The 25,677-nt window shown below is 45.3% G+C and overlaps 5 protein-coding genes across 5 annotated transcripts; all 5 read left to right on the top strand.

Moving 5' to 3' along the window:
• Positions 1–1,374: 1,374 nt before the first annotated feature.
• LOC127293081 (large ribosomal subunit protein uL6m) lies at positions 1,375–3,467 on the top strand. Its single transcript, XM_051322634.2, has 2 exons — positions 1,375–1,508; positions 2,783–3,467. Exon 2 carries the CDS (start codon positions 2,798–2,800, stop codon positions 3,107–3,109), a length of 312 nt encoding a protein of 103 aa, XP_051178594.1. The 5' UTR covers positions 1,375–1,508; positions 2,783–2,797; the 3' UTR covers positions 3,110–3,467.
• A 1,536-nt stretch (positions 3,468–5,003) lies between these two features.
• On the top strand, positions 5,004–5,553 carry LOC127348462 (large ribosomal subunit protein uL6m-like). Its single transcript, XM_051374484.1, has one exon. The coding sequence runs from the start codon at positions 5,054–5,056 to the stop codon at positions 5,357–5,359; it is 306 nt and encodes a 101-aa protein (XP_051230444.1). The 5' UTR covers positions 5,004–5,053; the 3' UTR covers positions 5,360–5,553.
• A 2,000-nt stretch (positions 5,554–7,553) lies between these two features.
• LOC127348461 (large ribosomal subunit protein uL6m-like) lies at positions 7,554–8,909 on the top strand. Its single transcript, XM_051374483.1, has 2 exons — positions 7,554–7,755; positions 8,397–8,909. Exon 2 carries the CDS (start codon positions 8,423–8,425, stop codon positions 8,744–8,746), a length of 324 nt encoding a protein of 107 aa, XP_051230443.1. The 5' UTR covers positions 7,554–7,755; positions 8,397–8,422; the 3' UTR covers positions 8,747–8,909.
• Positions 8,910–11,319: 2,410 nt separating this feature from the next.
• Positions 11,320–22,996, top strand: LOC127293080 (FIP1[V]-like protein). The gene is made up of 9 exons (XM_051322633.1): positions 11,320–12,142; positions 13,629–13,855; positions 15,422–15,551; positions 15,653–15,721; positions 15,813–15,959; positions 16,691–16,792; positions 16,876–17,159; positions 18,180–19,809; positions 21,585–22,996. The coding sequence occupies exons 1-9, from the start codon at positions 11,438–11,440 to the stop codon at positions 22,155–22,157; spliced, it is 3,867 nt and encodes a 1,288-aa protein (XP_051178593.1). The 5' UTR covers positions 11,320–11,437; the 3' UTR covers positions 22,158–22,996.
• A 1,268-nt stretch (positions 22,997–24,264) lies between these two features.
• On the top strand, positions 24,265–25,037 carry LOC127293079 (uncharacterized). Its single transcript, XM_051322632.2, has one exon. It carries the CDS (start codon positions 24,539–24,541, stop codon positions 24,848–24,850), a length of 312 nt encoding a protein of 103 aa, XP_051178592.1. The 5' UTR covers positions 24,265–24,538; the 3' UTR covers positions 24,851–25,037.
• The last annotated feature ends 640 nt before the right edge of the window (positions 25,038–25,677 follow it).

Raw genomic sequence — 25,677 nt, 5'->3', positions numbered from 1 at the left:
GGCCGTCATCCTCCTCCTTTCCGTCCGCGCACCTCGGGCGCGCTCGCGCTCCGCCTCTGCGGCGGAATCATCCGCTTCCCGCATAGCTCCACCTCCTGCAGAGCGGCGCGTTCCACAGCGTTGCGCGCCTCAATGCGGACGCAGCGGGGGCCCGGGCCTCGTGGATCTCCCGCCGCCGGCGCATGCGCTCTTGCCGGCCGCGCTCCGCCGACTCGCATCCTCCCGGGCGCGCCGCTCGGGGACGGCATCCGGATGAGGTGACGGGCTGCTCGCATAGCGAGCAGCTCGTTCTTCGGCCGAGGAGGTCGCCTAAGCGGCGGCGGCCGGCCCGCCGTATGCCCTCGTGCTCCTTCGTCACGCGCGTGAGGTCGGCGAGTCGCTCCTCGATGGCGGCGTTGATGTTCGCCGCCGCGAGGTCCTCCTCGTTGACGGGCTCCTCCGCGGCGGCCGCCTCCTCCGCGGCCTCGTACCGGCCGTCCGCGGTCTCGTGCCAGCCCTCCGCGGCCGCCTCCACCATCTCCGCGTCACCGGCCTTCTTTGCCGCCGCCTCGCGGCGACGCGAGCGCCTCGTCGTCGGCGACCCACCGCGAGTCCGCGCGCTCCTCCTCCACCGTCCGCGGGAACCTGGCCCGGGCGGCGAGGGAGAGCTTGGCCCATGTGGCCTGCAGGGTGCGCGGCATGGCGACGGAGAAGGTGGAGTGGCCGCCGGAGAAGGTGGAGTGGGAGAGGAAGGTCTGGCGGTCTGTGTGAGACCGCCGCCGTCTTTTATAGCCGGCGGTCTGGCGGGAAACTTGGGCGCGAGCGCGCGCCAATGTCGTTTTCGCGCGCGCGGGAACCTTGCTGCGCGCGGGATCTTTCCCGCGCGTTCCACCGCCCACCATGGCTGTCCCGTCGAGGCCTGCCATGGCGCAGCGCCGCGCAAGGAAGACGAACCACGTGGCGTCTCTTTGGGTCGCCGCGTTGGACGCACCGCGCGACCCAAACGGACACGCGGACGCGGGGCGCTGTCCGCGTGTCTTGGCGGCGACCCAAACGGCCCAAAACGGACGGCCCAGCGCGTCCGTTTGGGTCGTCCGGTTGGAGATGCCCTAGTCCACTTGTAACTTTGTAAGTGTCCGGCGAAAAAAACCACTCTCCTGAAAACAAGCCCAAATCAGCGCAAGCCGAGTTCTTGGGCTTTCTCGTGCTGGACATGACGGAGCTATTCATTCGGCCATCCCTCCGCCGTTAGGTTTTGCTCTCCGCTGAACTTTACTCTTCCCTCGCGGTGGCCGCCGGCCAGGATCGGTCTCCGCCGCCGTTGGCGTGAACTTCCTACGCGCCTCAAGCCCCGGCCGCCCCACCCCATATCCATTTCCCTCCGGCAAGTCTCCTGCACAAGCCCCGCGCCGCCTTCCCCAACAACGTCTTCCTCGTCGCGCCGCCTGACCGTCTCCCACGACGCCGTCACCAGTCCTGCGCCGCTACCATCTCCGGCTAGCTTCCAAGCTCTGCTTTTCTTCTACCAGGTGAGATCTGCTACCTCTTCCACTCGCCTTATTTTCTCGCTGCTCATCAAACATTTGATCTGTTATACTTGTTGTCAACTGTTTTCATCCGATATCGTAACCTGTAAGGCTTTAGTTGATTTTGTAGTTGCTACTTCAGTGCTACTCTTCTGTTGTAATATTTTGTTGTGAGGATTCTGTTCTGAATTGTGCGGTTCAAAATTACCGTTGGGAATGTATGCAACTTCTCCATTCGATGTCACTGTTAGACTTGCATATGAGAGTTGCGTGTGTGCTTGAGTCTTGCGGCGTAGATTCATGACCTGTAAGGCATGATTTCGAACGTGTGCGCATTTTCTGTTTGGTCATCTTTAACTGGTTTGCTAGGGAACGAGGTTCACAAAATTATCTGCTATTACTCATTTTACTCACCACTAGATACTTTATTGCTGCGAATAGTATTGCAGTCATATTCAAGGATTATAGTTATAACTGCGGAATGGTTTTAGTTTAGAACTAATCTATAAAGACTGTAAAACTACGTGAATGCATCTCCAATGTGGCACCACCACGACACCCGCACCTCTAAATTCCTCAACCTGCAATGATACCTTCTATGCTGCAGCTTTCATTAAAAAGGGGGGGGGGGGGGGGGCCTTGGTATTTAGATAAAGCGGTTTGATAAGATTTTCAGTGAGATATATAGGAGGGAGACCCTAACTGGGTAAACATTTTTACACAGTCAGAGTAATTTGGAACAGACCTCACTCACCGCCCAAGTTTCGTTGCCTGAAGCAAAGGAAAAGCATTCAACAGTAAAGAAACTACAGAAAATCTTCATCTGATCCAACACACTCTACACCTGATCCTTTTTTTACGGGGTATACATCTGAACCAAACTTGTTGGAATCTTCCAACTTTGAGCCTACGCCTTGAGCAAGCTGGTGGATTTATAATATATCCAGAGTTTGTCATCCTCTGATAGTTAAGGAATCAAATAGTGCTTTAGAGTTCAGAGTAGTTGTTTTCATTCTTTTTGTTATTTCAGGTGATTGTTATTGAGTCGTTAAGGTTCATCCTTTGTTAGATGAGATTAAGGGATGAACTTATATATATACTACTCCGTACTGAATGTTTTGCAGTGTTCTGAAAATAATAGTTTCAAGTTACAGTCTTTTACATGTACATATTGAGCTCCCTGTACTTGCAGCATGGTCGCACTCCTATTCCTATAGTCCTGTTCTTCTACATAGTGCTCAATTTTTTGATGAGTTTTTTTTCCTCCTTCGGTTAAGGTAACTCGGAAGCAGATGGAGGCCAAGTTTTTCCGGTTTCTGAAGCTTGTTGGAGTCGGCTTTAAAGCAAGAACAGAGCGCGAAGGACGTGAGCTATTTCTGAAACTAGGCTACAGCCACGAGGTGCAGTTCACCGCCCCACCCGCTGTCCGTGTCTTCTGCTTCAAACCCAACATAATATGCTGCACTGGCATCGACAAGCATCGAGTACACCATTTCGCTGGAGCGGTTCGAAGCAGCAAACCTCCAGAAGTGTACAAGGGGAAGGGCATATTGTACATCGACGAGGTTATAAAGCTTAAGCCTGGGAAGAAGACAAAGAAGTAACAGATGGATACACCTCCCCATTTCACTTCTAGCCTGCCAGGATGCCACAGCACACTTGTGGTGCATCAGATTTCATGTAGTTTTCTTATGGTGGATTATGGTTGGCCCAATACCATGCTAGACTTCACAATAATGTAATGTTTGTACTGTATGTACTGTATGTGAATCATCTGATGAGCCTGTACTGTATGTGAATCATCTGATGAGCCTGTACTGTATCTGATTCATCTGATGAGCCTGCACTGTATGGCATGCATACCATGGCGGTGGATTGCCACATTCCAGCCTTTTTGTTTTGTTTTGTTTTGAGTTGGCTAGATATTATCTTCAGTAATTCAATGTATTTATGTATTTGTTACTGCCACTGTTGTCATCATTTTGTTCTCAACATCAACTTGTCATTTGTCATGATCTCTGTTCTGATGCACTAAACCATGTGGTTCTAGATGTATGATCTGTGATGGTGATATTGTTAAATCTCCTGCTTGGAGTTAAAATATTGAGCTCTGAGATGAGCTTGCATAATAGATAGAACGAGAGAACATCTTTTTCTGGCAAACCATCTGCACAAGCTGACTTTAGTTTGAGATGATGTTGATGCAAATTGAGAAACCTGGTGGTTACACTTTGCAGATGGCCAGTCCGTTTGGAAGACCAAACCAATTGCTTCAACCCATATATGCAAACTTCTGGTTAAATTAAGCAGTTGCACCAATTGTAACAGTGGTATGTTGGTGCTTCGATTTGCCGTATCAATTTTACAGTGGTATGTTGGACGGTTGAAGTGTGACTAATTGCATACATGCGCGTCACGTCACGTGAGTTTCCATTTTACATCTTAGATTCTTATATTCTTTAAAAAATATATAAATCTTTTACTTTTGTCATATAGTAGTAGATCATTTTCGTCTAAAAATTGCAATTACACACCCTATCCAGCACTATATTTTTATAAAAATCTCGAGTTTCATCAAACTTAAGACCCAATGTTCTTTTGAATCATAAGGCGTATGTGCACATCAGTGCACGAAAACTGCTTTAAAAATTGCTTTCGCATGTCATTTTCTACACAAACCAATGGACTCTTCATAGTTCGAGGCCGAACGCCCCTAGGCCTCCGTGTCTACATGCCAAAGCCCAACAAGGCTGCACATTGCCATCGATTAGATGCGATCGTAGCTGCACATACTTGAGGTTGAGGACTCAAGCGGTTGGAACGCTCACACAGGTACAGCTTCTGGTTCGAGTTCCGATTCATATCATACGCCGCCATCGCTAGGGTAGCTGTAGCAGGCGTGGCTCCAGCGATCGCCGGTCACCGTGTCGGCGTGGTTGCCATCCGGTAGCCACAGCCCCGAATCCTCAACCGGTGACGTCTAAATCTAGAGGTAGGTCGTATATTGCAACAGATTAACACAAAGGACTAGTTATTATTTTTGTTAGATCAACTACAAATTGATAATTTGCATATGCATGAGGCAATTGATTAGCTGACAGTCTAGTTATCTACTGTTTTGCATCGATGTGATTCAAGATAAAGAGGATTGGAAGAAACAATCAGTAAGTATCCTTTTTTCTATCTAGGAAACCATGTGAAGACACGCCTCTGCAAAATAAAATTAGAGATGACTTTCGTAGGCATTACATGATTGCTTATGTTGGGAATTTCACATATAGTGACAGTGTCGACTTGGTGGTAGGGAACTACATTTAAGTTAAAAATAATGTACCACCATTTTAGATTGCAGAACATATGTTTTTTCTGAGATCAGATTGCAAAATAAATGCTGTGTTTTAAGGTTCGTGTCACCGTTATCTTCTCCCCTGCTTGCAGCATGGTCGCAGTTAGTCCTGTGCGCAGTTTAACTTTTTTGTCTTTCTTCTGTTAAGGTAAGTTAACTTGAAAGCAAACCTTTCAGCCTTGCACGAACTTCTCTCGCTGCAATGGAGGCCAAGTTTTTCCGGTTTCTGAAGGTTGTCGGATCCGGCTATAAAGCGAGAACAGAGCGCGAAGGCCGTGAGTTGTTTCTGAAGATAGGCTTCAGCCATGAGGTGCACTTCACTGCCCCACCCGCCGTCCGCGTCTTCTGCTTCAGTCCCAACCTAATATGCTGCGCTGGTATCGACAAGCACCGAGTACACCATTTCGCCGGAGCTATTCGAACCATCAAGCCTCCGGATATATACAAGGGGAAGGGCGTATTGTACATCAACGAGGTTACAAAGAAGCAGTGGCGTCACCGGCGCTAGGGGGACCAGCAGGGGACTGGCCTCCCCTATGAAACGTTGCATTAAGCTAATGCTTTAGATGACATTAGATGCTCTAATAATTGGAGATTAGCCTGTTTGCCCCCCCTTACGTGAAGATTTTCTTGATGGGCTCCCCTTGTTTTTATTTCCTGCCTCCGCCGCTGTAAAGAAGCAACATGCGATTAAAGCTGGAGCCAGGGAAGAAGAGAAAGAAGTAACATATGGATAAACCTCCCCATTTCACTTCTAGCCTATCAGGATGTGGCACACTTGTGGTGCAACAGATTTCATGTGGTTTTTCTTCTCTTGGTGGATTACGGTTTGCCCAATACCATGCTAGACTTCATAATAATGTAATGTATGTGAATCATCTGATGACCCTTATACTGTATGGCATGCATACCATGGCGGTTGGATCGCCACATTCAAGCGTTTTTTTGCTTTATTTTGAGCTGGCTAGATGTTACCTTCAGTAGTTCAATGTGTTTGTTAATGCCACCACTGGCTTCATCTTTTCTGTACACCACATCGGGCTTGTTATGTGTTTGTTCCGCACCAAAATACGTGGTTTTACATATTACTATTTTTGTTAAATCTCCTGATTGATGATAAATTATTGAGCTCTGAGATGAGCGAGCTCATCAGACATAGAACAAGAGAACATGTTTTTCTGCCAAGGCCATCCGCACAAGCTGACTTTTGTTTTAGCCGATGCTGATGCAAATTGAGAAACCTTGTTGGTTACACATTGCAGATAATTTGTCTATTTGGAAGCACCGCTTATTAAGCTCCGGCCTTACGTTATTCACCAAACCAATTGCTTCCTCGGATAGCTGCAAGTTTTGGCTGAATTTGTTAGAGCCCCCTAGGTCTCGGTGTCTCTTCTTTTTAGATAAATCCTTTCAAATGGACTTGCAAATGTTGTATATACATTACTGAATTCTATGTACTTGCACCATAGGGGCCCCTCGCGACAAAGTGGCGAACCCTAGCCGCCACACTAAGAGACTCCTCACGCCCCTCTCCCCCCACCTTCTGCGGCAAGGTTGTCGGACAGGGGTGGTGGTGAAGGCCGGCTACAGCATGAGGACAAAGGATTGGCAACTCGAGGTAGCAACGGATCCCGTGCCCAACTTCTTGCTCGAGGACGGAAATTGGGAAGGTAGGGAGACGGCCCTAGTGGTATTTTGCTGCCCAACTCGCCGATCTACCTACGGTCGATTGTTCTCGATCTAGTTATCACGGGTTGTCGCATTATGCTCTTAGACCCATGGATCGGATGGGATCCGGTAGTGCGCGTCAGCAACACATCAGCCAGTGTTCTTTAAGGTGTTGCGTTATGAAGGTCCGATTTTCGTCGACACCATGGGACATGTCATCATCGGTATCTACACTGCGACTCCCATGGTGTTGGCAGAGGCAGGAGTGTCACAACGGCTACGACTGAAATACCATAAGGTATATACCGATGGCTCATGTGTCGAGTTCGGGACTGCTAAGAATGGCGGAGGCAGGGTCTTGGATGCAAAGAAGTCATTGTTTCAATGAATGTTGAGTGATCAATGGTTTCAGGACATTGTCCCTGTCCAAACTGCACACGTGATGCTAGTGAGCCCGGTGATTGGTGACTTGCAGTAGCGTCCCAGCAAGTGGATGCGGCATCACTATGGACTTCAGTTTTGCTGGTGCTTATTGAGTACCAAGCCTCGAAAATTTTAGGGTGAAAATTCTTGGTCTGAATTTATTGGTTATATGTGGCAATGGCGAACACTTCCTTGTTGAAGACATTGTATAGAGATGGCCAGGCATTCTCTAGGAGAAAACCTAAGATCTATTAATCGGGCACCGAAAACATTTGTGCATTGTTTTCTTCTTGAAAGCATCGATTTTGGGTAACCACTTTGGCTTTGGTGGTGGTTTAGGTGTGGCAGGGTCTTTTTTTTTTAGTTGTGTGTATTCATGTTGTATCGACTAGTTTCTGAAATTATGCTAGTGCAGGAAGACGGCGTGTAATTGATATTAATAAATTTCCTTTGTCAGAAAAAGTACTTGAAGGGAGGGCCCCATATATGATTCGACAATCAGAGAGGCCCAACCTGCTTTAGCCTCCGTGTCTACAAGCCAAAGCCCAACAAGGCTGCCCATTCTTCGATTAGATGCGTGTAGATCGCTAGATGCACACGTACGTGAGGACTCATCGTTTCAACCGTACAGCTTCCGGTTCGAGTTCCGATTCATATCGAACGCCGCCGCCGCTGCCGCTAGGGCAACTCTAGCAGGCGTCGCTCCAGAGCTTCGGCCATTGATCGTCGGTCACCGTGACGGCGTGGTTGCCGTCCGCCAGCCGCAGCCACAACCCCGAACCCTCAACCAGCCGGTGACGTTTAAATCTAGAGGTACGTCGTCCTATATTGCAACAGATTTACATTTTTGTTAGATCAATTACAAATTGGTAATCTGTATAGCCATGAGGCAATTGATTAACTGAAAATTTGTTTATCTACTATTTTACATCAAAATATCATTGAAGAATAACAAGGGAAGACATAGTCAGGAATTATCTTTTTCATCTAGGAACCATGTGAAGACACGTCTCTTCAAAATAAAATTTAGAGATAATTTTGTTAGCCATTATATAGTTGCTTATATTGGAAATTTCACCTGTAGTGACATTGTCAATTTGGACAATCTGGTGGTCGGGAACTACATTTAAACTAATAATAATGTACTAGCATTTCAGATTGCAAAACACATGTTTTTTGTACAACATCAACTTGAAGACCATATGTTGTGTTTTAAGGTTCCAGACATATTGTGCATGAACGTGCAAACCATCAGCATGATGATCATGTTTTGCAGTGTTCTGAAAAGAATTGTTTCGAGTTACATCCTGTGCACAAACGATATACAGTACATATCGAATTCTCTGTACTTGTAGCATGGTCATACTCTTGGTCCTGTTCTCTTACATGATTGCTCAACTTTGTGATAAACCTTTTTGTCCTCCTGTAAGCTAACTCGAAAACAAACATTTCAGCCCGAGGGCGTGCTTCTCTCGTTGCAATGGAGGCCAGGTTTTTCAGGTTTCTGAAGCTCGTCGGAGTCGGCTTCAAAGCGAGAACGGAGCGCGAAGGACGCGAGTTGTTTCTGAAGGTAGGCTTCAGCCATGAAGTGCAGTTCACCGCCCCGCCCGCCGTCCGCGTCTATTGCTTCAAACCCAACCTAATCTGCTGCATTGGCATCGACAAGCAAAGGGTACACAGCTTCGCTGGTGCCGTCCGAACCAGCAAGCCTCCGGAGGTGTACAAGGGAAAGGGCATACTATACATCGAGGAGGTTATAAAGATTAAGCCGGGGAAGAGGGACAGGCAGAAGAGGGGGAAATAATATGCATGACGTGCGGCTATCTTGTGCCAAGTGAACTTCGCAATAATATGACCTTTGTTTTGCTTTGAGCTACCTAGATGTCACCTTCAGTAGCTCAACGTGTTTGGTACTGCCACAACTGTCTTCATCTTTTGTCTACAGATCATCAGCCTGTTATGTGTTATGATAGTTGTTCTGCCGGAAAATAAGTGGTTGTGGATGTGATGGCAATTTTTGTGAAATCTTCTGCTTGAGTTAAAACTACCGAGCCCTGAGACGAGCTTGCATCCGAGATTGAAAGAAACAGCATTTTTTGTTTCTTCCAAACCGTTCTTTTTTTGACTGTGATTACGGCGGGCATAAACCAGTCTGAACATATATTCTGTCAAGTTGCCTATGAAGTTTTTCAGCCTCTACAAGATGGGTCCAAATGAACCAGGGTACACATGGGTTACAAGGGTGGAGAAGAAAAAGAAAAACACGCACCCACAACACACAAGACCGAGGAGGAAAAAGTGGCCACCCCACAAACCTATGGGGCGGTTGGCCGATGAGAACTCATCGCAACCCAAGTACATCGATCACAAGGAAGAGCCCAGGGATAAGCAAGAGGGGCACCACAGCTCTAGTTCTCGCCAGAGTAATCGAACGACATTGGATCGCCGAGACTCTGCACCGTCAACGTAATCGAAGGGAAGCGCGCATCCGAGACCACCCTACGCACTGACACCATCTGTGTCGAGGGGGTTGCCGAAGGGTCGCACGCGGCCGAGACGACGCCACGACATATGTGTGCCGCCAGCTAGAGTCGAAAGGCATCACCAAGCTGAGACACACCCATTGAGCACTTTCGCAAAGAGCACCCTCAACGCACCACAGAGCTCCGACAAGGACCCGACACCGAAGCCCAGCAATCGGCAAAAAGAAGTCAGCACCACCGCTGCCACGGCTCACCTCGCATCGGAGAGAAAACCGCAGCCATGGCCGCCATCTGCAGAACCATAGGGCACCAGTATAGAAGGAAGCAGCGTCCTCCTCTGCAACTGATGGCAAGACAGATAGTTGGTTCATTTGGATGCATCGCTTTAATACCTGAGCTTTGGCGTTACGTTACTGACCAAACCAACTTCTTCCACAGTTAGCTGCAATGTTTTTGGCCAACAACTTGTCAAAGACTGTAGCCCAAATTTGGTTTAGCCAATAATTGGATTTTTTTTGGCGGGGCATGAAATGACATGAACTAAACATACTACCATTATCTGTGTCCATTGGTACATGCGCATGTGTCAAGGCATGTACTCACGCACAGTTTAAGTGCGATCCATGTGAGCTTTCATTTGGTACTATTAATTTTCCAAACGCCCTAAAAATCTTGTTTACTTGTGCAAAATGGATCATTTTTCGTCTACAAAAAATTGCAAGTACACACCCTATCCAACACTATGATTTTGATTTTATGAAATTTAAGACACGATCTTCTTTTGAGAACATAGGGCATATGTGCACACAAATTGCTTTCATATAAGAATTGACACACGCTTGGTGATTAAACATCTCAAACACTCACTATGCTTGATGGATGGATTTTCACCGGCAACAATATTTAGATATTAAATTCTCGGTAATAGAACTCTAAAATCATGTTTACTTGCTCCGCATAGATCATTTTTTCGCAGAAATTATAAGTGCACATCCTGTCCAACACTATAATTTCGTTAAAAAAACCTTTAATTTTACAAAACTTAAGACACTCTTCCTCTAAATCACAGATCATATGTTTTTGGTGCTTTTTTTTTGGAGTAACAATTGACACGCATTTCGTAAACATCTCACACATTCACTATCTTGGATGGATGAATTTGCACCCCGCAACGGTATTTAGCACCTTCACCCTACCTCTTCTTTCTCATATCTGTTTTGGTCAAACATTGGACTCCTCGCTCTATAGGTGTTTCTCTTGGTGTCACCGTCCTCCCCGATTCCTCATTCTTGACACAGTATCCTGCATATTATCTTTCTTAACTGTCATCTCGACTATTGTCCTCGACGTATCACAAAAATTGTATATATCACTACCAATACTCATTGATATTCTTTTTATCACTCCGTTCATCGATAATCTTGCAACTACATCGACAATCTTCTGCAAGCCACCCGAGACCTACAATCGAGGTTGCGATAAATTTGTATTCTTATGTTGCGAAACACTTTGCTTCCCGGTGCTTGTGTTAGAATTGCGAGTCGAATTAAAAAAGAGAGTACGTTCTTGGGCGGAATTCACTCGACGATGATGGACAAAATGTATGTTTCATTATGTCTTTTTAATTTTTATTTTTGCAGGGTTATTTCATTGTGTTGTTGATCATGCAAGTCTCTCTATATTTATGCTTAACACTAGGGCACCAAAGGCACGTACAGTACATCTGAGCAAAAACGAGTGTCTACACATCGTGGTGAATTGGTGAGTGCCGGTTGTGTATACATACATGTGTAACAACTCTGCTGTAAAATTCATTAAAAAACAAGGAAAATGTTGTGAATCTGAATTGAGATCTCGCAGTTAAATTCAGTAAGGAACCCCTAGAACCGAGAAGCCTTCTAATAGGTGGGCGGCTCCGGAACCGGAACGAACCCCGCAGGCCTCCGTCCTCCCTCACATATCTCGCCCGCCGCCTCCGGCAAGCGCACCCCCGGCCCGATCTCGCCACCGCCATGGACGACGACGACGAGTTCGGCGACCTCTACACGGACATCGCCATCCCGGCGTCCGAGCCCTCCAAGCCGCCGGCCGCCGAAACCCTACCCCGCGCCGCCCCGGCCGCGGCCCCAAACCCTAATTCCGCGCCAGCTCCCGCCTCGACCGCCGCCGCGGACGAGGACGAGGACGACGACTGGCTCCTAGGAGGGAGCGACCCCGTCGCCGGGGTCGACCCGACCGGCGGCTGGGTCGACGACGACGACGACGGGCCCCCGCCGAAGCGCGAGGTTGATGCGAAGCCGCCCCCCGCCGCGGAGGAGCCCGATCCACTCATGGGGCTGGGCGAGGACGACCCCGGGGCGGCCATCCCGGGCCTCTCGACTCCCGCGGCCGCCGGCGCGCCCGGGAGCGAGTACTCGGACAGCGACAGCGAGGACGACCTCAAGATCGTGCTCAACGAGACGGACGGGCGCCGGCGGCTCGGGGACGACGAGGGCGACGACGAGGACGGGCTGGACCTCATCATCGCCGACGGCCCCCACGTCCCCGGCATGGAGGAGCAGGAGTGGGCGGAGGACGGCGGCGCGGCGGCCGGACCCGACGGGGAGAGGAAAGAGGGCGGCGAGCCTGGTGGCAAGGCCATGCCCATGCCCGGTGTCAGGATGGGGTACGGTGGCGGCGGCCCCGGGTTCAACCCGCAGCACCATTCCATGTTCAAGGTCAGTTACCACGGCCAAGAAGCCGCACGATGCGCCCCCACAGAGGGAGACGGCGTAAACCCGGTCGCAACTCGCTATGCTTTATGCTGTACTGTGTAAATCCCTGCAGATAAAAGTTTAGTTCCTTTCTCTTTAGATTTTTTCGCATTCCTGCTTTACTATCCGACAATGTAAACTGTAAATGCATTCCATATTATAACATATATAAAGGAACAAAGGGGAAATGCAATGAGTTTACATTTTGTATCTCATCCTTTCTAGTAGCCATCTTAATGTTTAATCTCCGCGATGGGTTTATAATTCTTTGTCAAGCTGACGAAGTAGTTATCAAGATGGCAGTATCGATGCAGATTGGTCACTGAGTTTCAAGTCAGTAACTTCATTTCGTATGCCGGTTCATGCACAGATGAAGCCAGTCATTTTGAGGAACACATCAATTATTTGACGCCATCTGAAAAGGAGTGCTGCAGGTCCAATCTAGAAATATCACGGTTGTTGCCTAGTAAGAGACAAGGCACATAGTTGACATAATAACCTAGCTTAAAGAGCAGTCACTACGTTGTACTGCCGGGAACTCAAGCCCAATCTTCAGGCTTTGTCCCGAAAATTCTTATTGCTCTGGCTGTACGTACTCAAGTTACAGCACTTCCCGGTAGTACCCGCTCAAGTCATAATCTCACTAACTGTAGGCAATATAATTCTTGTTAGTTTTGTTTCTGCTGAACTTGGCAGCAGAACTCAGGCGAGTTTGGCAATCAGCTACTGACCGGCGCGTTTTTCTTTCCTTGCCACAAACACAAATATTGACTCTTACTCGGGAGAGAGTGAAACAGTCCTGTACCGAGTTTCTAAGAACTAATGGTCATCTGACTGGTTAGGGGCCCTGTATGATCACAGAAATGCTAGAACACGAAGACCTGGATGATTTAATATAACTGATATTTTTGATCCTAATATCTGCCAGAATATAACTGGCCAGCTCTAGCGCAACACAATCAAATTACATACTAATAACCTGGGAATTTCCCAATCATATACTATGCTGTTTTGAATTGTCTAGGAACAAAACACTTGGAACTTTTGCTTTAATAAAAATTTGACTTGTGAGATTAGATCTCACATAAGTCAACAATAAAATTCTATGCACAAGTGCATGTGCGGTTATATTGAATATAATAACTGCTTATCAAGCAATCCCTGAAGCTGGATCAGATATGTGCAAATCATTTTCAAAATATTGTTACAATGGAAAGAATGGAAATCTCAATTGAATATTGAAAGGAAGTGCACTTCACGCTCATTTCATGAATTACATGATGTTTGCAGCATGAATATATGGTCATTATCTATTCATCATTCGTCATATGTTGCTGTTAAGTACTTGGAAAGCTGTTACTTGGGCATTATGCGTTCTCTTACACTTCTTTTTTACTCGTTAAACCCTCTCCTCAGTTTATTTTGATAATATTTGGTCTCCCTCTTGCAGTATGTACGACCTGGTGCTACATCTGTAGGTGGGGCTCTTGGTGCTCCTGGCCAGTTCCGTCCACCTGGACCTCCTGGCCCCTTCTCTGGCCGAGGAAGAGCTGACTGGCGTCCTGGTGGCGGTAGGGGCATGAATAAAGGCTTTCATTCAGGCTATGGAATGCCTCCATGGGGTGGTTCAGGTCGTGGTTTTGGTGGCGGGCTTGATTTCACACTTCCCCCTCACAAGTAAGTTAATATGTAGACATGCTAAGATCTGTTGTTCAATTTGTGCTTTCCTTGCTTCAAACTCTGTTGCAGTTGTGAGCGTGCCTATCTTGGCTAATCCATTTTAAGCATAATTTCGCATTACTTATGAAGTTGTATGCTGTTGGGATTTTGTACATAACAAGCACTCATCTGGATACACTTTCTTGCTCACTCATGCTCATGAAGTGCACTGAAACCAAGTCATCCCTTTGTGAGATTATGAATTGTATTGTGCAATCACTGTTCATGCTGATTAGCATAATCTTATTGTGGCATAAAAACGGATGGTCATGGGGCACTACATGTGGATGATCGTATACCCGAGGAGGAACACTCTGTATCCCAAGATTACTTTGTTGTTTTGGGGTTAAGATGATCCATTTTAATGCTAAGTGCATAGTTATGTATCCATCTTTGTGTTAAGTAGCAAGTTATTGGTCCTTTTTGTATTGGCTAGAATTATGGATCCGTTTTGGTACTAGGCAGAGAGGTTTTGTTGAATTGGCAAGGAGATAAGATGAAAACAGAGAGCAGAAAGAGACGCCTGGGGTGTTGGATAGGGAGGGCTGGTACTAGAATTATGGATCCATTTTGTTACTAGGCAGAGACCTTTTGTTGAATTGGTAGGGAGATAAGATGAAAACAGAGAGCAGGAAGAGACGCCTGGGTTGCTGGATAGGGAGGGCTGGGACCTATATCCCTTGTAAACTCGGAGGGACCAGGAAGGGAGCAAGCGTAGTTAGATAATTTCAAAGGAGTTTTTTGACGTTACGAATAGAAACCAGTTTAGCAATAGAGACGGGGCACTTCAAACAATTTGTGTATGAAGAAACGGTCATATGGGATGTAGCAACTCAACTTTGACTCAAATAATCCATTCTCCCTATTTAAAACTACAAAAAAGAAATAATACATGTACTCTGTTGTTGGCGAGGCCTTCTATTGCACACTTAAATATTCAGTTTGTTTAGGAATATATTCAATTGAAATATCATATGTTTGTGCAATCAAACCACAGTTAAAATATATTTGGCAATTGGTAAATGCATCTTTTTAATTCGCCACATGCGGACAGTTTTAAAGGCAAGAACACTACATTAGGGCATCTCCACGAGTTGTGAGATGATTGTTGGTGCATGTGCATGAAGCAACAAACTGTGCACACGTTCCAAGGTAGAAACAGAGCAAGCTTAGATATTCTCTCACCTCCTATTGGACAACTTAGATATAGTCGTATGATGAGTTGTTGGTTAATGATATCGACATATTTTTACCATCAATATAACATACATGCTATTGGAGGAAATTGAACTTGATGCATTGAATACACCTAGCATTCTCATCCTTAAGCACACAGAGTCAAGAGAACCATATACTAGTCATTTTTGTGAGGGGGAGGGGGGCAGAGGAGAGGGGATGAGTTCAAGGTTGGAATCAAGGAATAATTTGCACATCTTCCTTTGTTGTGTCAGTTACATCTGGAGATTTATCATGTTTTATGCTCATTATTATTTTCTTCACCTAAAAATTATTTATTTTGTCCAGGGCAATATATGAGATTGACATTGACACCGCATTTGAGGAGAAACCATGGAAATACCCTGGTGCTGACATTATAGACTACTTTAACTTTGGGATTGATGAAGAGAAGTGGAAAGACTACTGCAAGCAAATTGTCAGTCCTTGTTTAGCATTTGGTAGCAATAGTTTTTTTTTTTTTTTTTTGCTTCTGTTTTGTCCTTTTTGTAAGTTTTCAGTATACCTTTGTTTCACCAGGATCAACTAAAAGTGGAGTCCACAATGCAATCTAGAATACGGGTTTACGAGAGTGGGCGCTCAGACCAGGTTTGCTGTAACCCCATTTCTTAAAACATCGACCATATGCAAGCTATGAACTTTTGTGCCAGATGAACAATATTTTATTGTTTTCGTTCAGGACTACGATCCAGATCTGCCACCAGAGCTAGCTGCTGCTGCGACTGGCCATCACGATATTTCTGCTGATAATCGCAATAAGGTAGATAATGGGCACACAGATTTCAGTGCCCAAGCGAGAGCTGTTGCAAGCATCCGACCAGCAGCGGTATAAATCTCCCTCACCTCTTATGTACATGTATTTGGTTTACATTTTTTTTCATCTTCCATGCCATGTTTAATTGTCCATGGATGATTTTACAGATGTTATCTGGATCATTATTTGTGTACTCACACATCCTATTGTACACTTGTACATGTGCCATACAGCAATTTTTGACACACAATGTTTGTATCATTTCAGTAATCATATGGCATTCGGTTACTCATTCTGTAGCTTTGAGTTATCTTTCTGTTAACCTATGAAGCACTTATATGGGAGCACCGACACGGGGATACGGATACGGGGCCACTTTATATATGGCAATTTCTAAAAGCATCCTAACAGGGATACGTCGAGTATATAAAAATAATTAAGAAGAATATCACGTAATAGAGACAAAACATAATTTAGGATGTGAGATCAGTTCAAAATCCTGCCCCAACACATTTTTTTTTCCATTGCATTTCTTTTCATTGCATATAAAAACGTGTCCCAGACTTGCCCCTGCACATCCCAGGCTCCCAGCAGTGTTGATTGTTTTATATGGTTATACGGTGCTAAGCCTGGTATCGGTGCTTTGTAGTTCTTAACTACTACTACAAAGCATCACAAAAAGATGGAGTGTTGGTCTTATCATACAAAACCATCACAAATTTCCATAGCTGTGTTTCTATTCTTTTATATGTGTGTGTCACTGTTCACTCGTATGAACTACTAAGACTATATTTTCTCTCCAGGTGACAGGCAGACCTATCCAAGTAGAAACTAGCTTTGTAGAACGCTTTCCGTCTGCTGATACGCGTTTGCCTCGAATGCGTGAATCGGATTCTGTTATAGAGGTAAGCTATCATTTTTATTTAGGACATGTTGAAATTCTTCTCACTTGGAGCTCTTCAATTCTAAGCATTGCCTCATTTTCCAGATCGTGTGCGAGCCTCCGCCGGATGATCCTGTAGTTGTTGATAGTTCAGTGGATCAGTCTGAGAAGGATTCTGAAGGAGGTAATAAAAAAAGCAACGGTTTTGAGGAGAGCGGGGTCTATACATCAGAGAAGACGAATAACTCTCCTTATAATTCCAATTTGGGTAAAAAGGCAGAACGCAGCAGAAGGTTGCCTGTCTCATCTGAAGGTGATATGCTCGCCCCAGATGTCCACGGCCGTTCCCCGTCCAACTACAAAATAAGGGGTTCTCCTCGTGGAGTAAGGTATGCTCTGCCCACAGAACTTAATTTGTTAATCCCAACTAAATTATTTGTGCTGCATTGACATTATACTCTAGTTTATGATAATCATCTCATTTTCCTCCGTTTTTATCTATTTTATCATTGGGGTATTAACTTCTGATACAATCTGTATATGGATTACGGAGTGCTTATTAGAATCACTCCTGGCTCACTAACAGACTGAAAGAAACAACATATTCATTCTTCAACAAATTGTAAAAAAAGCTTATGGAACGTGCAGATAACCTGTTTTCCAAAGCGAGTGTATGGGGTTTTCTTTTCTTTTTGTCGTTATCAAATAATAATCAAATGGAAAGCTATGCCATATATGACTCTTTTTTCTGCACAGATCATAGAACTAATTTTCACATCAGATCTTCTATTTCTAAATAGTTTCCCCCGCCTCCCAACCATCTGATTTCAATACTCCCTCATTAAGCCACGTTGATAGGAATATTGGTCAATAATTAGATGCCTTCTCTTTGTTTGAGAATGCAAATTGCACTAGTGCCCATCACCTTGAATTTACGCTCCTCTCCTCAGTATTCACCAACTTCTATGATAAGATCAGTGTGCACATCCCATGTTCATTATACTTAACCAGATTATGGTCAAGCTGTTCTCACCTACAGAACCAAGTGGACAACAACTCATGCCAGAATGATACACCTTCTACCACTGTTCACATGCACGGGTCACCTAACTTTTGGGCTGTCATTCCATGTTGTGTAGTCCATACTCTGTCTTTATATCCAAACCCTACAGTATTTCATTAGATTCTTGTTGAACTTGAAGGGGAATACTTCCTGAGATCTTGTAAGGATGTCATCGTTCTGTTTCCTCTAGCCTATGCTCCATCGTATTTCTTGTATATTTTCTATTTCCATTTACTCCATTTTTGTACTTAGGTTCTCTTAAATGATTTTCTACATTTCTTCCCTCAGCTCTTTGTGTTTTTGTCAAGTTGTATTTCTAATGCTTACCTCAACTTATTCTTTGTAGGTCGAAAGGACGCTCTCTTGGTGTAAATTCTAGCCGAGAAACTGAAAGCTCCAATGAAGTACCTCACCAAACATCTTCAAAGAGACGCCGTGATACCCAGAGAGAGAACAACCCTGTTGATGAATCAGAAACTAAGGATGTCTCAGAAGGGTCACCTACAGTTGCTGACGAAATGACAGACAAGCTGAGCACAGAAGATCAGTTTGCTGATAATGATAGGCTTGCTTTGGTTGATAGTGCTGAAGTGGATGGTGATGATGCTATCTCAGAACCTCACAGTGATGATGCTATAAACGAGGGTGATAACGTGGACCATTCTAGTAAAAAACAGAAGCTAATTCCTAGGGCTGAGCAGCCTGCTGGACTCAATAGTAGTGATCAGGACGAATTGAAGACACTGAATGGTGAAAATAGTAGAGGAGTGAGGTCTGGTAGCAGCAAAGATCATCTCAAACGTCTTGAATCTGGTGAAGAAGTTCTGCAAGATAGGCGATCCAGGCGAGTAAATGATGTGAGAAGGCATCATGATGGAGAAGAACGTGATTCCCGTCGAAAGGATGTGTACACTCGAGGTGTCAAACCTGATGTAGAAAGGACACAATTGGCCTCTAGAGGTAGGGAGGATATCCACCACCCTCATGTGAACAGAGATCGGGACATGCGTGGTAAAAGTTATGATCGGGTAAGAGAGACAGAAGTTCTGCAGAGGAGAGAAGACAGCGTGCACAACAGAAGAGGTAAAGAAGAAGATTTCAGACCCGACTACAATGCTGAAGTTGGTGCAAGGCATAGAAATAAGGCGAGACCTATTGATAGAAACGACAGGGATGAAGATCCTCATTCAAGGAAATTGTTGGATGCTGGTGACTTGAGGGGTTCTAGACAAAGAGAGCGTGCTGATATGGTTTTGAATCGGCGTGAAAGCTTAGATGATTCTCATATCAAGAGAAAGAAGGATGAAGAGAATATAAGGAGAATGAAACCTGAGAATGAAGATACAGTGCACGGTTCTAGAGGAAGGGATGATCCGAACAAAAGGAAGAGAGAACGGGATGATGGAATTGATCAGAAAAGAAGAGACGATAGTGTTAGGGCGCGGGAAAAGGTTGATGATCGTGCCAAGAATAAAGAGGACAACTGGCGGCAGAGAGAAAAGGAGGACAGACAGAGGCCTAAGCATGAAAGTACACTGGTTCTTCAGAAAGAAGAAGGGAGAGGAACTGGTCGAGGTGGACGGGTTATAGATGACAAACTTGTCAGTGGTGGTAGGAAGAAGGATGAATCAAGATCTGCATTATTGAGCAAAGAAACCCAAGAGCGCAGCAAACAAAACGAACCCGGGAGGAGAGGTCAAGGTGCAGAAGTAAACAACAGTCAGAATAAAGGCCGCTCAGATGTCCGCCCACGTGATGACAATCCAAATAGCAGTGAAAGGAACTCCAGACAAGAAAAACTTAATAAGACCCATGACAATAATCGGCTATCTAGCAGTTCTGATCCTCGCCAAGCTAGTAAGGATAAGCACAGGGAGAGCACAAGAAAGGGCAGAGGTTCTGAGCCTAATGAGCAAGATCTTCACAGATCTAGCAAGAGAAGACGTGAAGACCATGAAAGCCATCGTAGTGGGAAGGTATGAAATTCTTGTTGAAAGTAACTTTTCAAAGTTATAGGCACTAGAATTTCAGGCGATTGACTACCTATTCACCAGAAAGTTGGTGAGGTGTTTGAGACAGCTGACTGGAAACAGAGTAATACCTAATTTTAACTTCTATTGTTACAAAAGATATTGCAATGTAGATAGTATGTGCTTATGATAGGATGTATACTTAATGTGCACATAGGGCTTGTACCTTTTTTCTTTGAGAGACGAGGGCTTTTATTTCAGTGCTGCTTGGTTCTTATTCCAAGCAGAACCGTGTCACATATTTGGTAACAAGTTGGTACTAGTATGCCTTTGGGGCCAGCCAGTGAATTTTTCTGCATAATTCTTTTGCTGGTTGTTTTTAGTCTTCTGCCAAAAATCTTAAATATCCTAATCGTGATATCCATGTGCCATTTTTCTTCTTAGTAAAATTGACAAGTTGAGTACGGTCAGATTTGTTGCTGTGTTTTATATTACTCTTTGAGTGCCCACACAGTTCACCACAATGGTTCCAAATAAACCGCACTGTATTATTTTAAACAAATCAAAGCCGCCTTTAAGTATGGTGCAAACTAATTGGCTACACACTGAAAGGAAGTGGTGGATTGGTCTGAGAAATTGGAACGTATGTTTGCCATTGCCCAGAAAAATATTAGAGGTGACCAGGTGGCCTCACACCAGAACCGTGTGGCCCTGCACGATATAGTCGTGAACTGTTGTTGAGTAGCTATTACGGGAGCAATGGTCTATTGCCGGGTGCAGCAGTCTTTGGTGAGATGGAGGGTACGAAGAGCTATGGGTTGAATGTTGGTCTACATGTGTCCTTGATTAATCAAGATTGTGGGGAGATCAGATATCGAGGAAGGGGACTAGTTGCTTGCGAAGTTCATGGAACTTTTTGAGCTTAGGAGAGTAGATTTATTTTCTTGGGTGGGAGTTTGGGGTTGGTGAGGCAGGCAATTTTCAAATAATGACAACCTTGATAATATTTATTGCTACACAAGTTAGATAAACCATACTATGGCATAATCAGCTGCCTTTATCCTACACATAGAACATTTGAGGCATATATTATAGTTTTGCTAACATGTTGTGTGGGAAGATAATTGTTATGTGCATTTAGAGATTTACAATCAGCCACTAGAAACTTTAGGTAAAATTCGACCAGTGTGTGTTCTCAAAGATTGAGGACCATTTCTTGGTTTGCCTGGATAATCATTAACCGTGAGAAGATTGCTTGTTTATGCGCTCCACAATTCTTTGGAGAACATTCATATGGTGGGCTGGTGGCACACTGGTATCTCAGGTTTCAGGGTTCCAATACCTCTTGGTTTTATCTTTAATGCATGTAGTCCCTTGTTTAAGAATTGATTTATGTGGCATACTGGTAACTCAGGTTTCAGGGTTCCAGTACGTTTTGGGTTTATCTTTAATGCATGTAGTCCCTTGTTTAAGAATTAAGAACCATCCTGTAAGCAGTAGATGTGATTCATGTGGACACGTATGAATTGATTTATGTGTTCACTCATCTGCAACATTTTGGTCTCTGTTAGTGGTCAATGATAACGGTTAAAGCTTGAAACTTTGTTGCAAAGAAAACTTGCTGCTACTTGAAAATGAAGAGCACGACATGGGTAAATGTATAAGCATATCAATATTTTGTTAAGGAAATTTACTGCCTGTGGGCTTATGTTTTTATATATTAGTTCAACTCTTTGAATTATTCACCCTCCTCAACACGAATGTAAAAAAACTTTGTATAGGTTGAGACGAAAGGAGTTAGGGAGCAAGAAAATGGTAGGGATCATGCAACATCATCCAAGATGAGCAAGAATCCTGAACGCCATGATTCACTTCTGAAACAAGGGGAAGAAGAAGCCATGTCAGATGATGAGAACAACGAGGATTCAAGAAGGGGTCGGTCTAAGTTGGAGCGATGGACAAGCCACAAAGAGATAGATTACAGTAATATTGCCAGTGAGGCTACACCTATATTTCCTCCAATCAAAGCTGATGCTCAATCCCCCACTGCTGATGCGTCAGGTAAATCTGATGTTCCTGCTACAGTTAGCAACTCAGACCTCAAGAGCAGTGGTGATAATGGACCAGCATCTGAGAAGACAGCTGAGGAGCGTGAACGCCATCTAGACACGGTTGAGAGGCTAAAGAGAAGAAGTGAACGTTTCAAGCTTCCCATGCCCGGCGAGAAGGAGGCACCCCAAAGCAAGAAGGTGGATACTGAAGTGCAGGCTCCCCAGAATAATGAATCTCCTGCTGCGGATGCTGAAGTGAAGCCAGAGCGACCAGCTCGCAAGAGGAGGTGGACTGGGAGTTGATTGGAGGCTGGAATCAGTTTCCCATCTGAAGAAGTCGCAGCAGAGCTCATGGCAGATGGTCGGACCCCGTGCAGTGCCTTCCCTGTTACAACGGAAAGTTGAATTGATGTATGATTCCTACTGTATAACTTAGATCTGTACGTGTAACTATACATACATTTTCATTTATGGCTGGGACCTGGATACTGTATTTTTTTCCATTCCCCCTCCCTCATCTTTTCCGGGGATCAAAAATGTGTGGCACTCATGCCACTGAACTCCCCATAGGTAAATGGGGTTCTTTTTGGGAAGCAGCCACACTGGAGTTTCCCAGTTCAGTCAACCGCTACTTCGACAACAGATCTCTGGGGTTACAAAGGAGCTGCACTTTGGAGGAAGCCGGTGTGGAAATGCTGCAAGGTGCTTCTCCCCAGTGTTTTGAGAGCACTGGATTTTGCATTGATCTTCTACTGGTGCTACTTGAAAGCTTTGGTGGTTGCTCTGCGATGTTTGCTGCAGAAGCAACAGGCTTGATGAGCATGCTGTTTATTGATGCCAGTGATGTGAGGATCAAGTGCTGGAGATGATATGATCACTACTATGTATGCTTGATATTGCTGTGTTGTATGTACATTATGATAAAATCTTGAGCTGGCGTGCATAGGATGAAGCGAGATAGCATGTTATAGTGTAGTGAATGTTTTTTTTTTGGACACAGTAATAATATACATGTAGGCAGTGCTAGGTAAAAGGGAATACTTGATTAGCTCTTGTATGTAATTAGTTCCCAGGAATTTTGCTCAGCAATGCTAACTTAAAATGGCACCATCTATATGACCTGGTTGAGATGAATTTTAGCACTTGGAAGTTGCATTCGTGGTGATCTAGTAGTTCTGTGGGTAGGTACTGTGGTGCCCTCCTGGATGTTTGTGCACTGAAGATTGGTCTAGTGAAGTAGTGAATTGTTCCCCTTTTTCCATAACCAGCCGTTTGTTTTAGCATTGATAGAAGTCACGTAAACAAAATTAATTGAATGCGTATGCACATAAGTAGGTCAGCAAACCATGCAACGAAAAATAAACGATTTCTGTAAAACACTCATACTGAATAGAGTGACTATATATATGTGAGGTATTGCGTAATGAATGAACTCGGCAGCTCACTAACTAGTAAATATGCTCTATTAGCTTTGACGTTTTGGATCAAAATTGGATTATTCAAATAAAAACCATCTGATAGTCTTAAATAATTTTTTAGATATCAAATTTGGAATTGGATATCTTTATCCACCAAATTTATTTAAGCCCTGGATACATATTCTCTAAAATAGAACGGAAACAAATTCTATCAGGGACTAGTATGGGTATGAGTAGTGGGTTTACTAGTAAAGCAAATCCGGTAAAATTTGTATTCTTGAGTTTCAAAAAATTCAAATTTATTCCGTGAATACATATGTATGGTGTGTATATCCGTGCAAAGTTTTGGTAGAGAACTCGTAATGTTTTTAGCCCGTGAGAGCTCGCTGGTGCTCAAGAGCACCGCTGGTTAGTGGGTTAATAGCTGTAAGGTAGTATCGGTATTCCACCTATACTAGCATGTAGTAGTTTACTAGGTCTATATATGTCTGCCCTAGTATCATGTTGCAATCAATCACTCTAAACATATCTTTTTCATTATTTCCAGTTTTTCCGTTAGTCTAATTTAGCCTTCAATTTGTTGTATCTATAGTTTCCTAGTTTTTATACCAATTCTTGTCAAATTGTTCTTCTTGTAATCCCAGCTCGTTGGATCCAGGTAGGTCGTGACAAATGCTGTCCTACCCTTTTAGGTTACACCCCTGTTGAGCTGGGCACACGCCGGTTTTGACCGCCCACGAGGTGGCGCGCCCCTGCCCGTGCCGGCGCGCGCTCCCAAACCTCACCCACCACCAACAATTCGTCACCATCCGTTTTCTTCTCCCCAATGGATTCTCTTGGACGACCCAACCGATGGGGAGCGTTCCTACGCCACCGCGGCGTGTGCTGCCTCGTGCCGGCACCCGCACAAGATCACAAAACCGGGGGGCGCCTCTGGTCTGGTGTTTCTCCTCCCACAGGTTGGGGTTGGGCAGTGCAAGATTCCAGTTCCAGTACTGACAGCGCACGGAAATCCAAAGATAGCCCACTGGTTTCCCCCAATACCTCGGCACGCCCACCTAGGGTCCCTATCCAATCGCCTCCCAGACTCCGGACCCCATAAATACCCTGGAAGCGGGAACTAGTACTAACCCAATCCAATCCGAAGTACTGCAATCCAAATTCCAATCCAAGAGAAAGAGCCGATCGTCGTGTTCGTTCTGAAAATCGATCGTTGCAAATCGTAACTCGTAAGTAGCAGATACTACTCCTCTACCTAGCTAGGCGATGGCCCCCAGCGCGTCCATGCTGTTCCTGAGCTACCACCAGCTCCACCACGGCCCCGCTGCCGCGGAGGCAGAAGCCGCGCCGCGCGAGGGCGGCGCCGGCGCCGGCGCCGGCGCCGGCGGCTTCCGTTTCAGCTTCCGCAACGTCTTCTCTCCCGCTGTCCTCACGCCGCCGCCGCGACGGGATGTGGCTCCGGCGGGCACCGAGGGGAAGCAGAGGGGGTGCCACGCCGGCGGTGATAAGGAGGCCGCGGCCGCGGCGCTGGGAAGCAGGTTCGAGGAGGCGGTGGAGCTCAGCTGCTGGTCGTCCTGAAGCTTTGCGCGTACCCTGCTGCAGTAGCCTCCGCCTCCCGCCCATTGTAAACCAGCATCAACAAATGCACTGCATTGCGCCGATCGAGCACCGAGCGTCGAGGCCAAGGCATACTATATATGTGTAGATAGAACGCGACTGCATGTGTAAATGAAGTCGAATTTCGTTTTTTTTTTCGCATGCCAAATCCTGTTCCCTTTAGCTCTTCCTCTTGTTCCTTTGGCAGTTTCGAATCTCCATCTCCAAGAGCAGTGTCACCCTCTGATCGATCCTCATCCACATCGTTCACATCAACGTGCCCATTATGATCGTTCACATCTTGTTTGTACCACAACCACGCCCGTTGTTTTAAAAACAACAAATAATTCGTGACCATCCATTTTCTTCCTCCCCCAACGGATTCTCTATCGATTTCCCACTCATGGATGGATGGATGGATGGATGGTACGTAGCTTTATCCGACGTGTGCCGCTGCCTCGTGCTACCACATGCTCTCATCGTCTCTCCACGGCACCTACGCGAGCAACCATCCAGCTCGATCAATGTGGTATTTACAAAATACTTGCTCGATATTTTGGCAGTTCAATTTAATCTTCCAAAACGTTTTATATTTATTATTTGGAAGCAGAGTGAGTTTTACCGAAAAATTGAGGTGATTACATTTTCGATAAAGGATGCTTTATTACTTTTGGAAAGCAATTACACCCAGCCTCTACAGAACTAGGACGCACACAACCGTCTATATGTTTCAAGTCAAAGGTCGGATAAAACAAAACTAGGCGAAATACATATCGAAGCGATGAAACATAAGACGCCTAAGGTGTGGG

This window comes from Lolium perenne, chromosome 4 (assembly GCF_019359855.2).
Source record: "Lolium perenne isolate Kyuss_39 chromosome 4, Kyuss_2.0, whole genome shotgun sequence".
Taxonomy (NCBI): Eukaryota; Viridiplantae; Streptophyta; class Magnoliopsida; order Poales; family Poaceae; genus Lolium; species Lolium perenne.
The sequence above is the reverse complement of the archived record's forward strand: the minus strand, read 5'-3'. Positions and strand labels throughout refer to the sequence as shown.

Bases quoted from the DNA above. Each gene is read 5' to 3' on its own strand.
- LOC127293081 (XM_051322634.2), top strand. From the start codon at position 2,798: ATGGAGGCCAAGTTTTTCCGGTTTCTGAAGCTTGTTGGAGTCGGCTTT.
- LOC127348462 (XM_051374484.1), top strand. From the start codon at position 5,054: ATGGAGGCCAAGTTTTTCCGGTTTCTGAAGGTTGTCGGATCCGGCTAT.
- LOC127348461 (XM_051374483.1), top strand. From the start codon at position 8,423: ATGGAGGCCAGGTTTTTCAGGTTTCTGAAGCTCGTCGGAGTCGGCTTC.
- LOC127293080 (XM_051322633.1), top strand. From the start codon at position 11,438: ATGGACGACGACGACGAGTTCGGCGACCTCTACACGGACATCGCCATC. The intron at 12,143-13,628 runs GTCAGTTACCAC...TCCCTCTTGCAG, and splicing joins AGCACCATTCCATGTTCAAG to TATGTACGACCTGGTGCTAC. The intron at 16,793-16,875 runs GTAAGCTATCAT...CTCATTTTCCAG, and splicing joins AATCGGATTCTGTTATAGAG to ATCGTGTGCGAGCCTCCGCC.
- LOC127293079 (XM_051322632.2), top strand. From the start codon at position 24,539: ATGGCCCCCAGCGCGTCCATGCTGTTCCTGAGCTACCACCAGCTCCAC.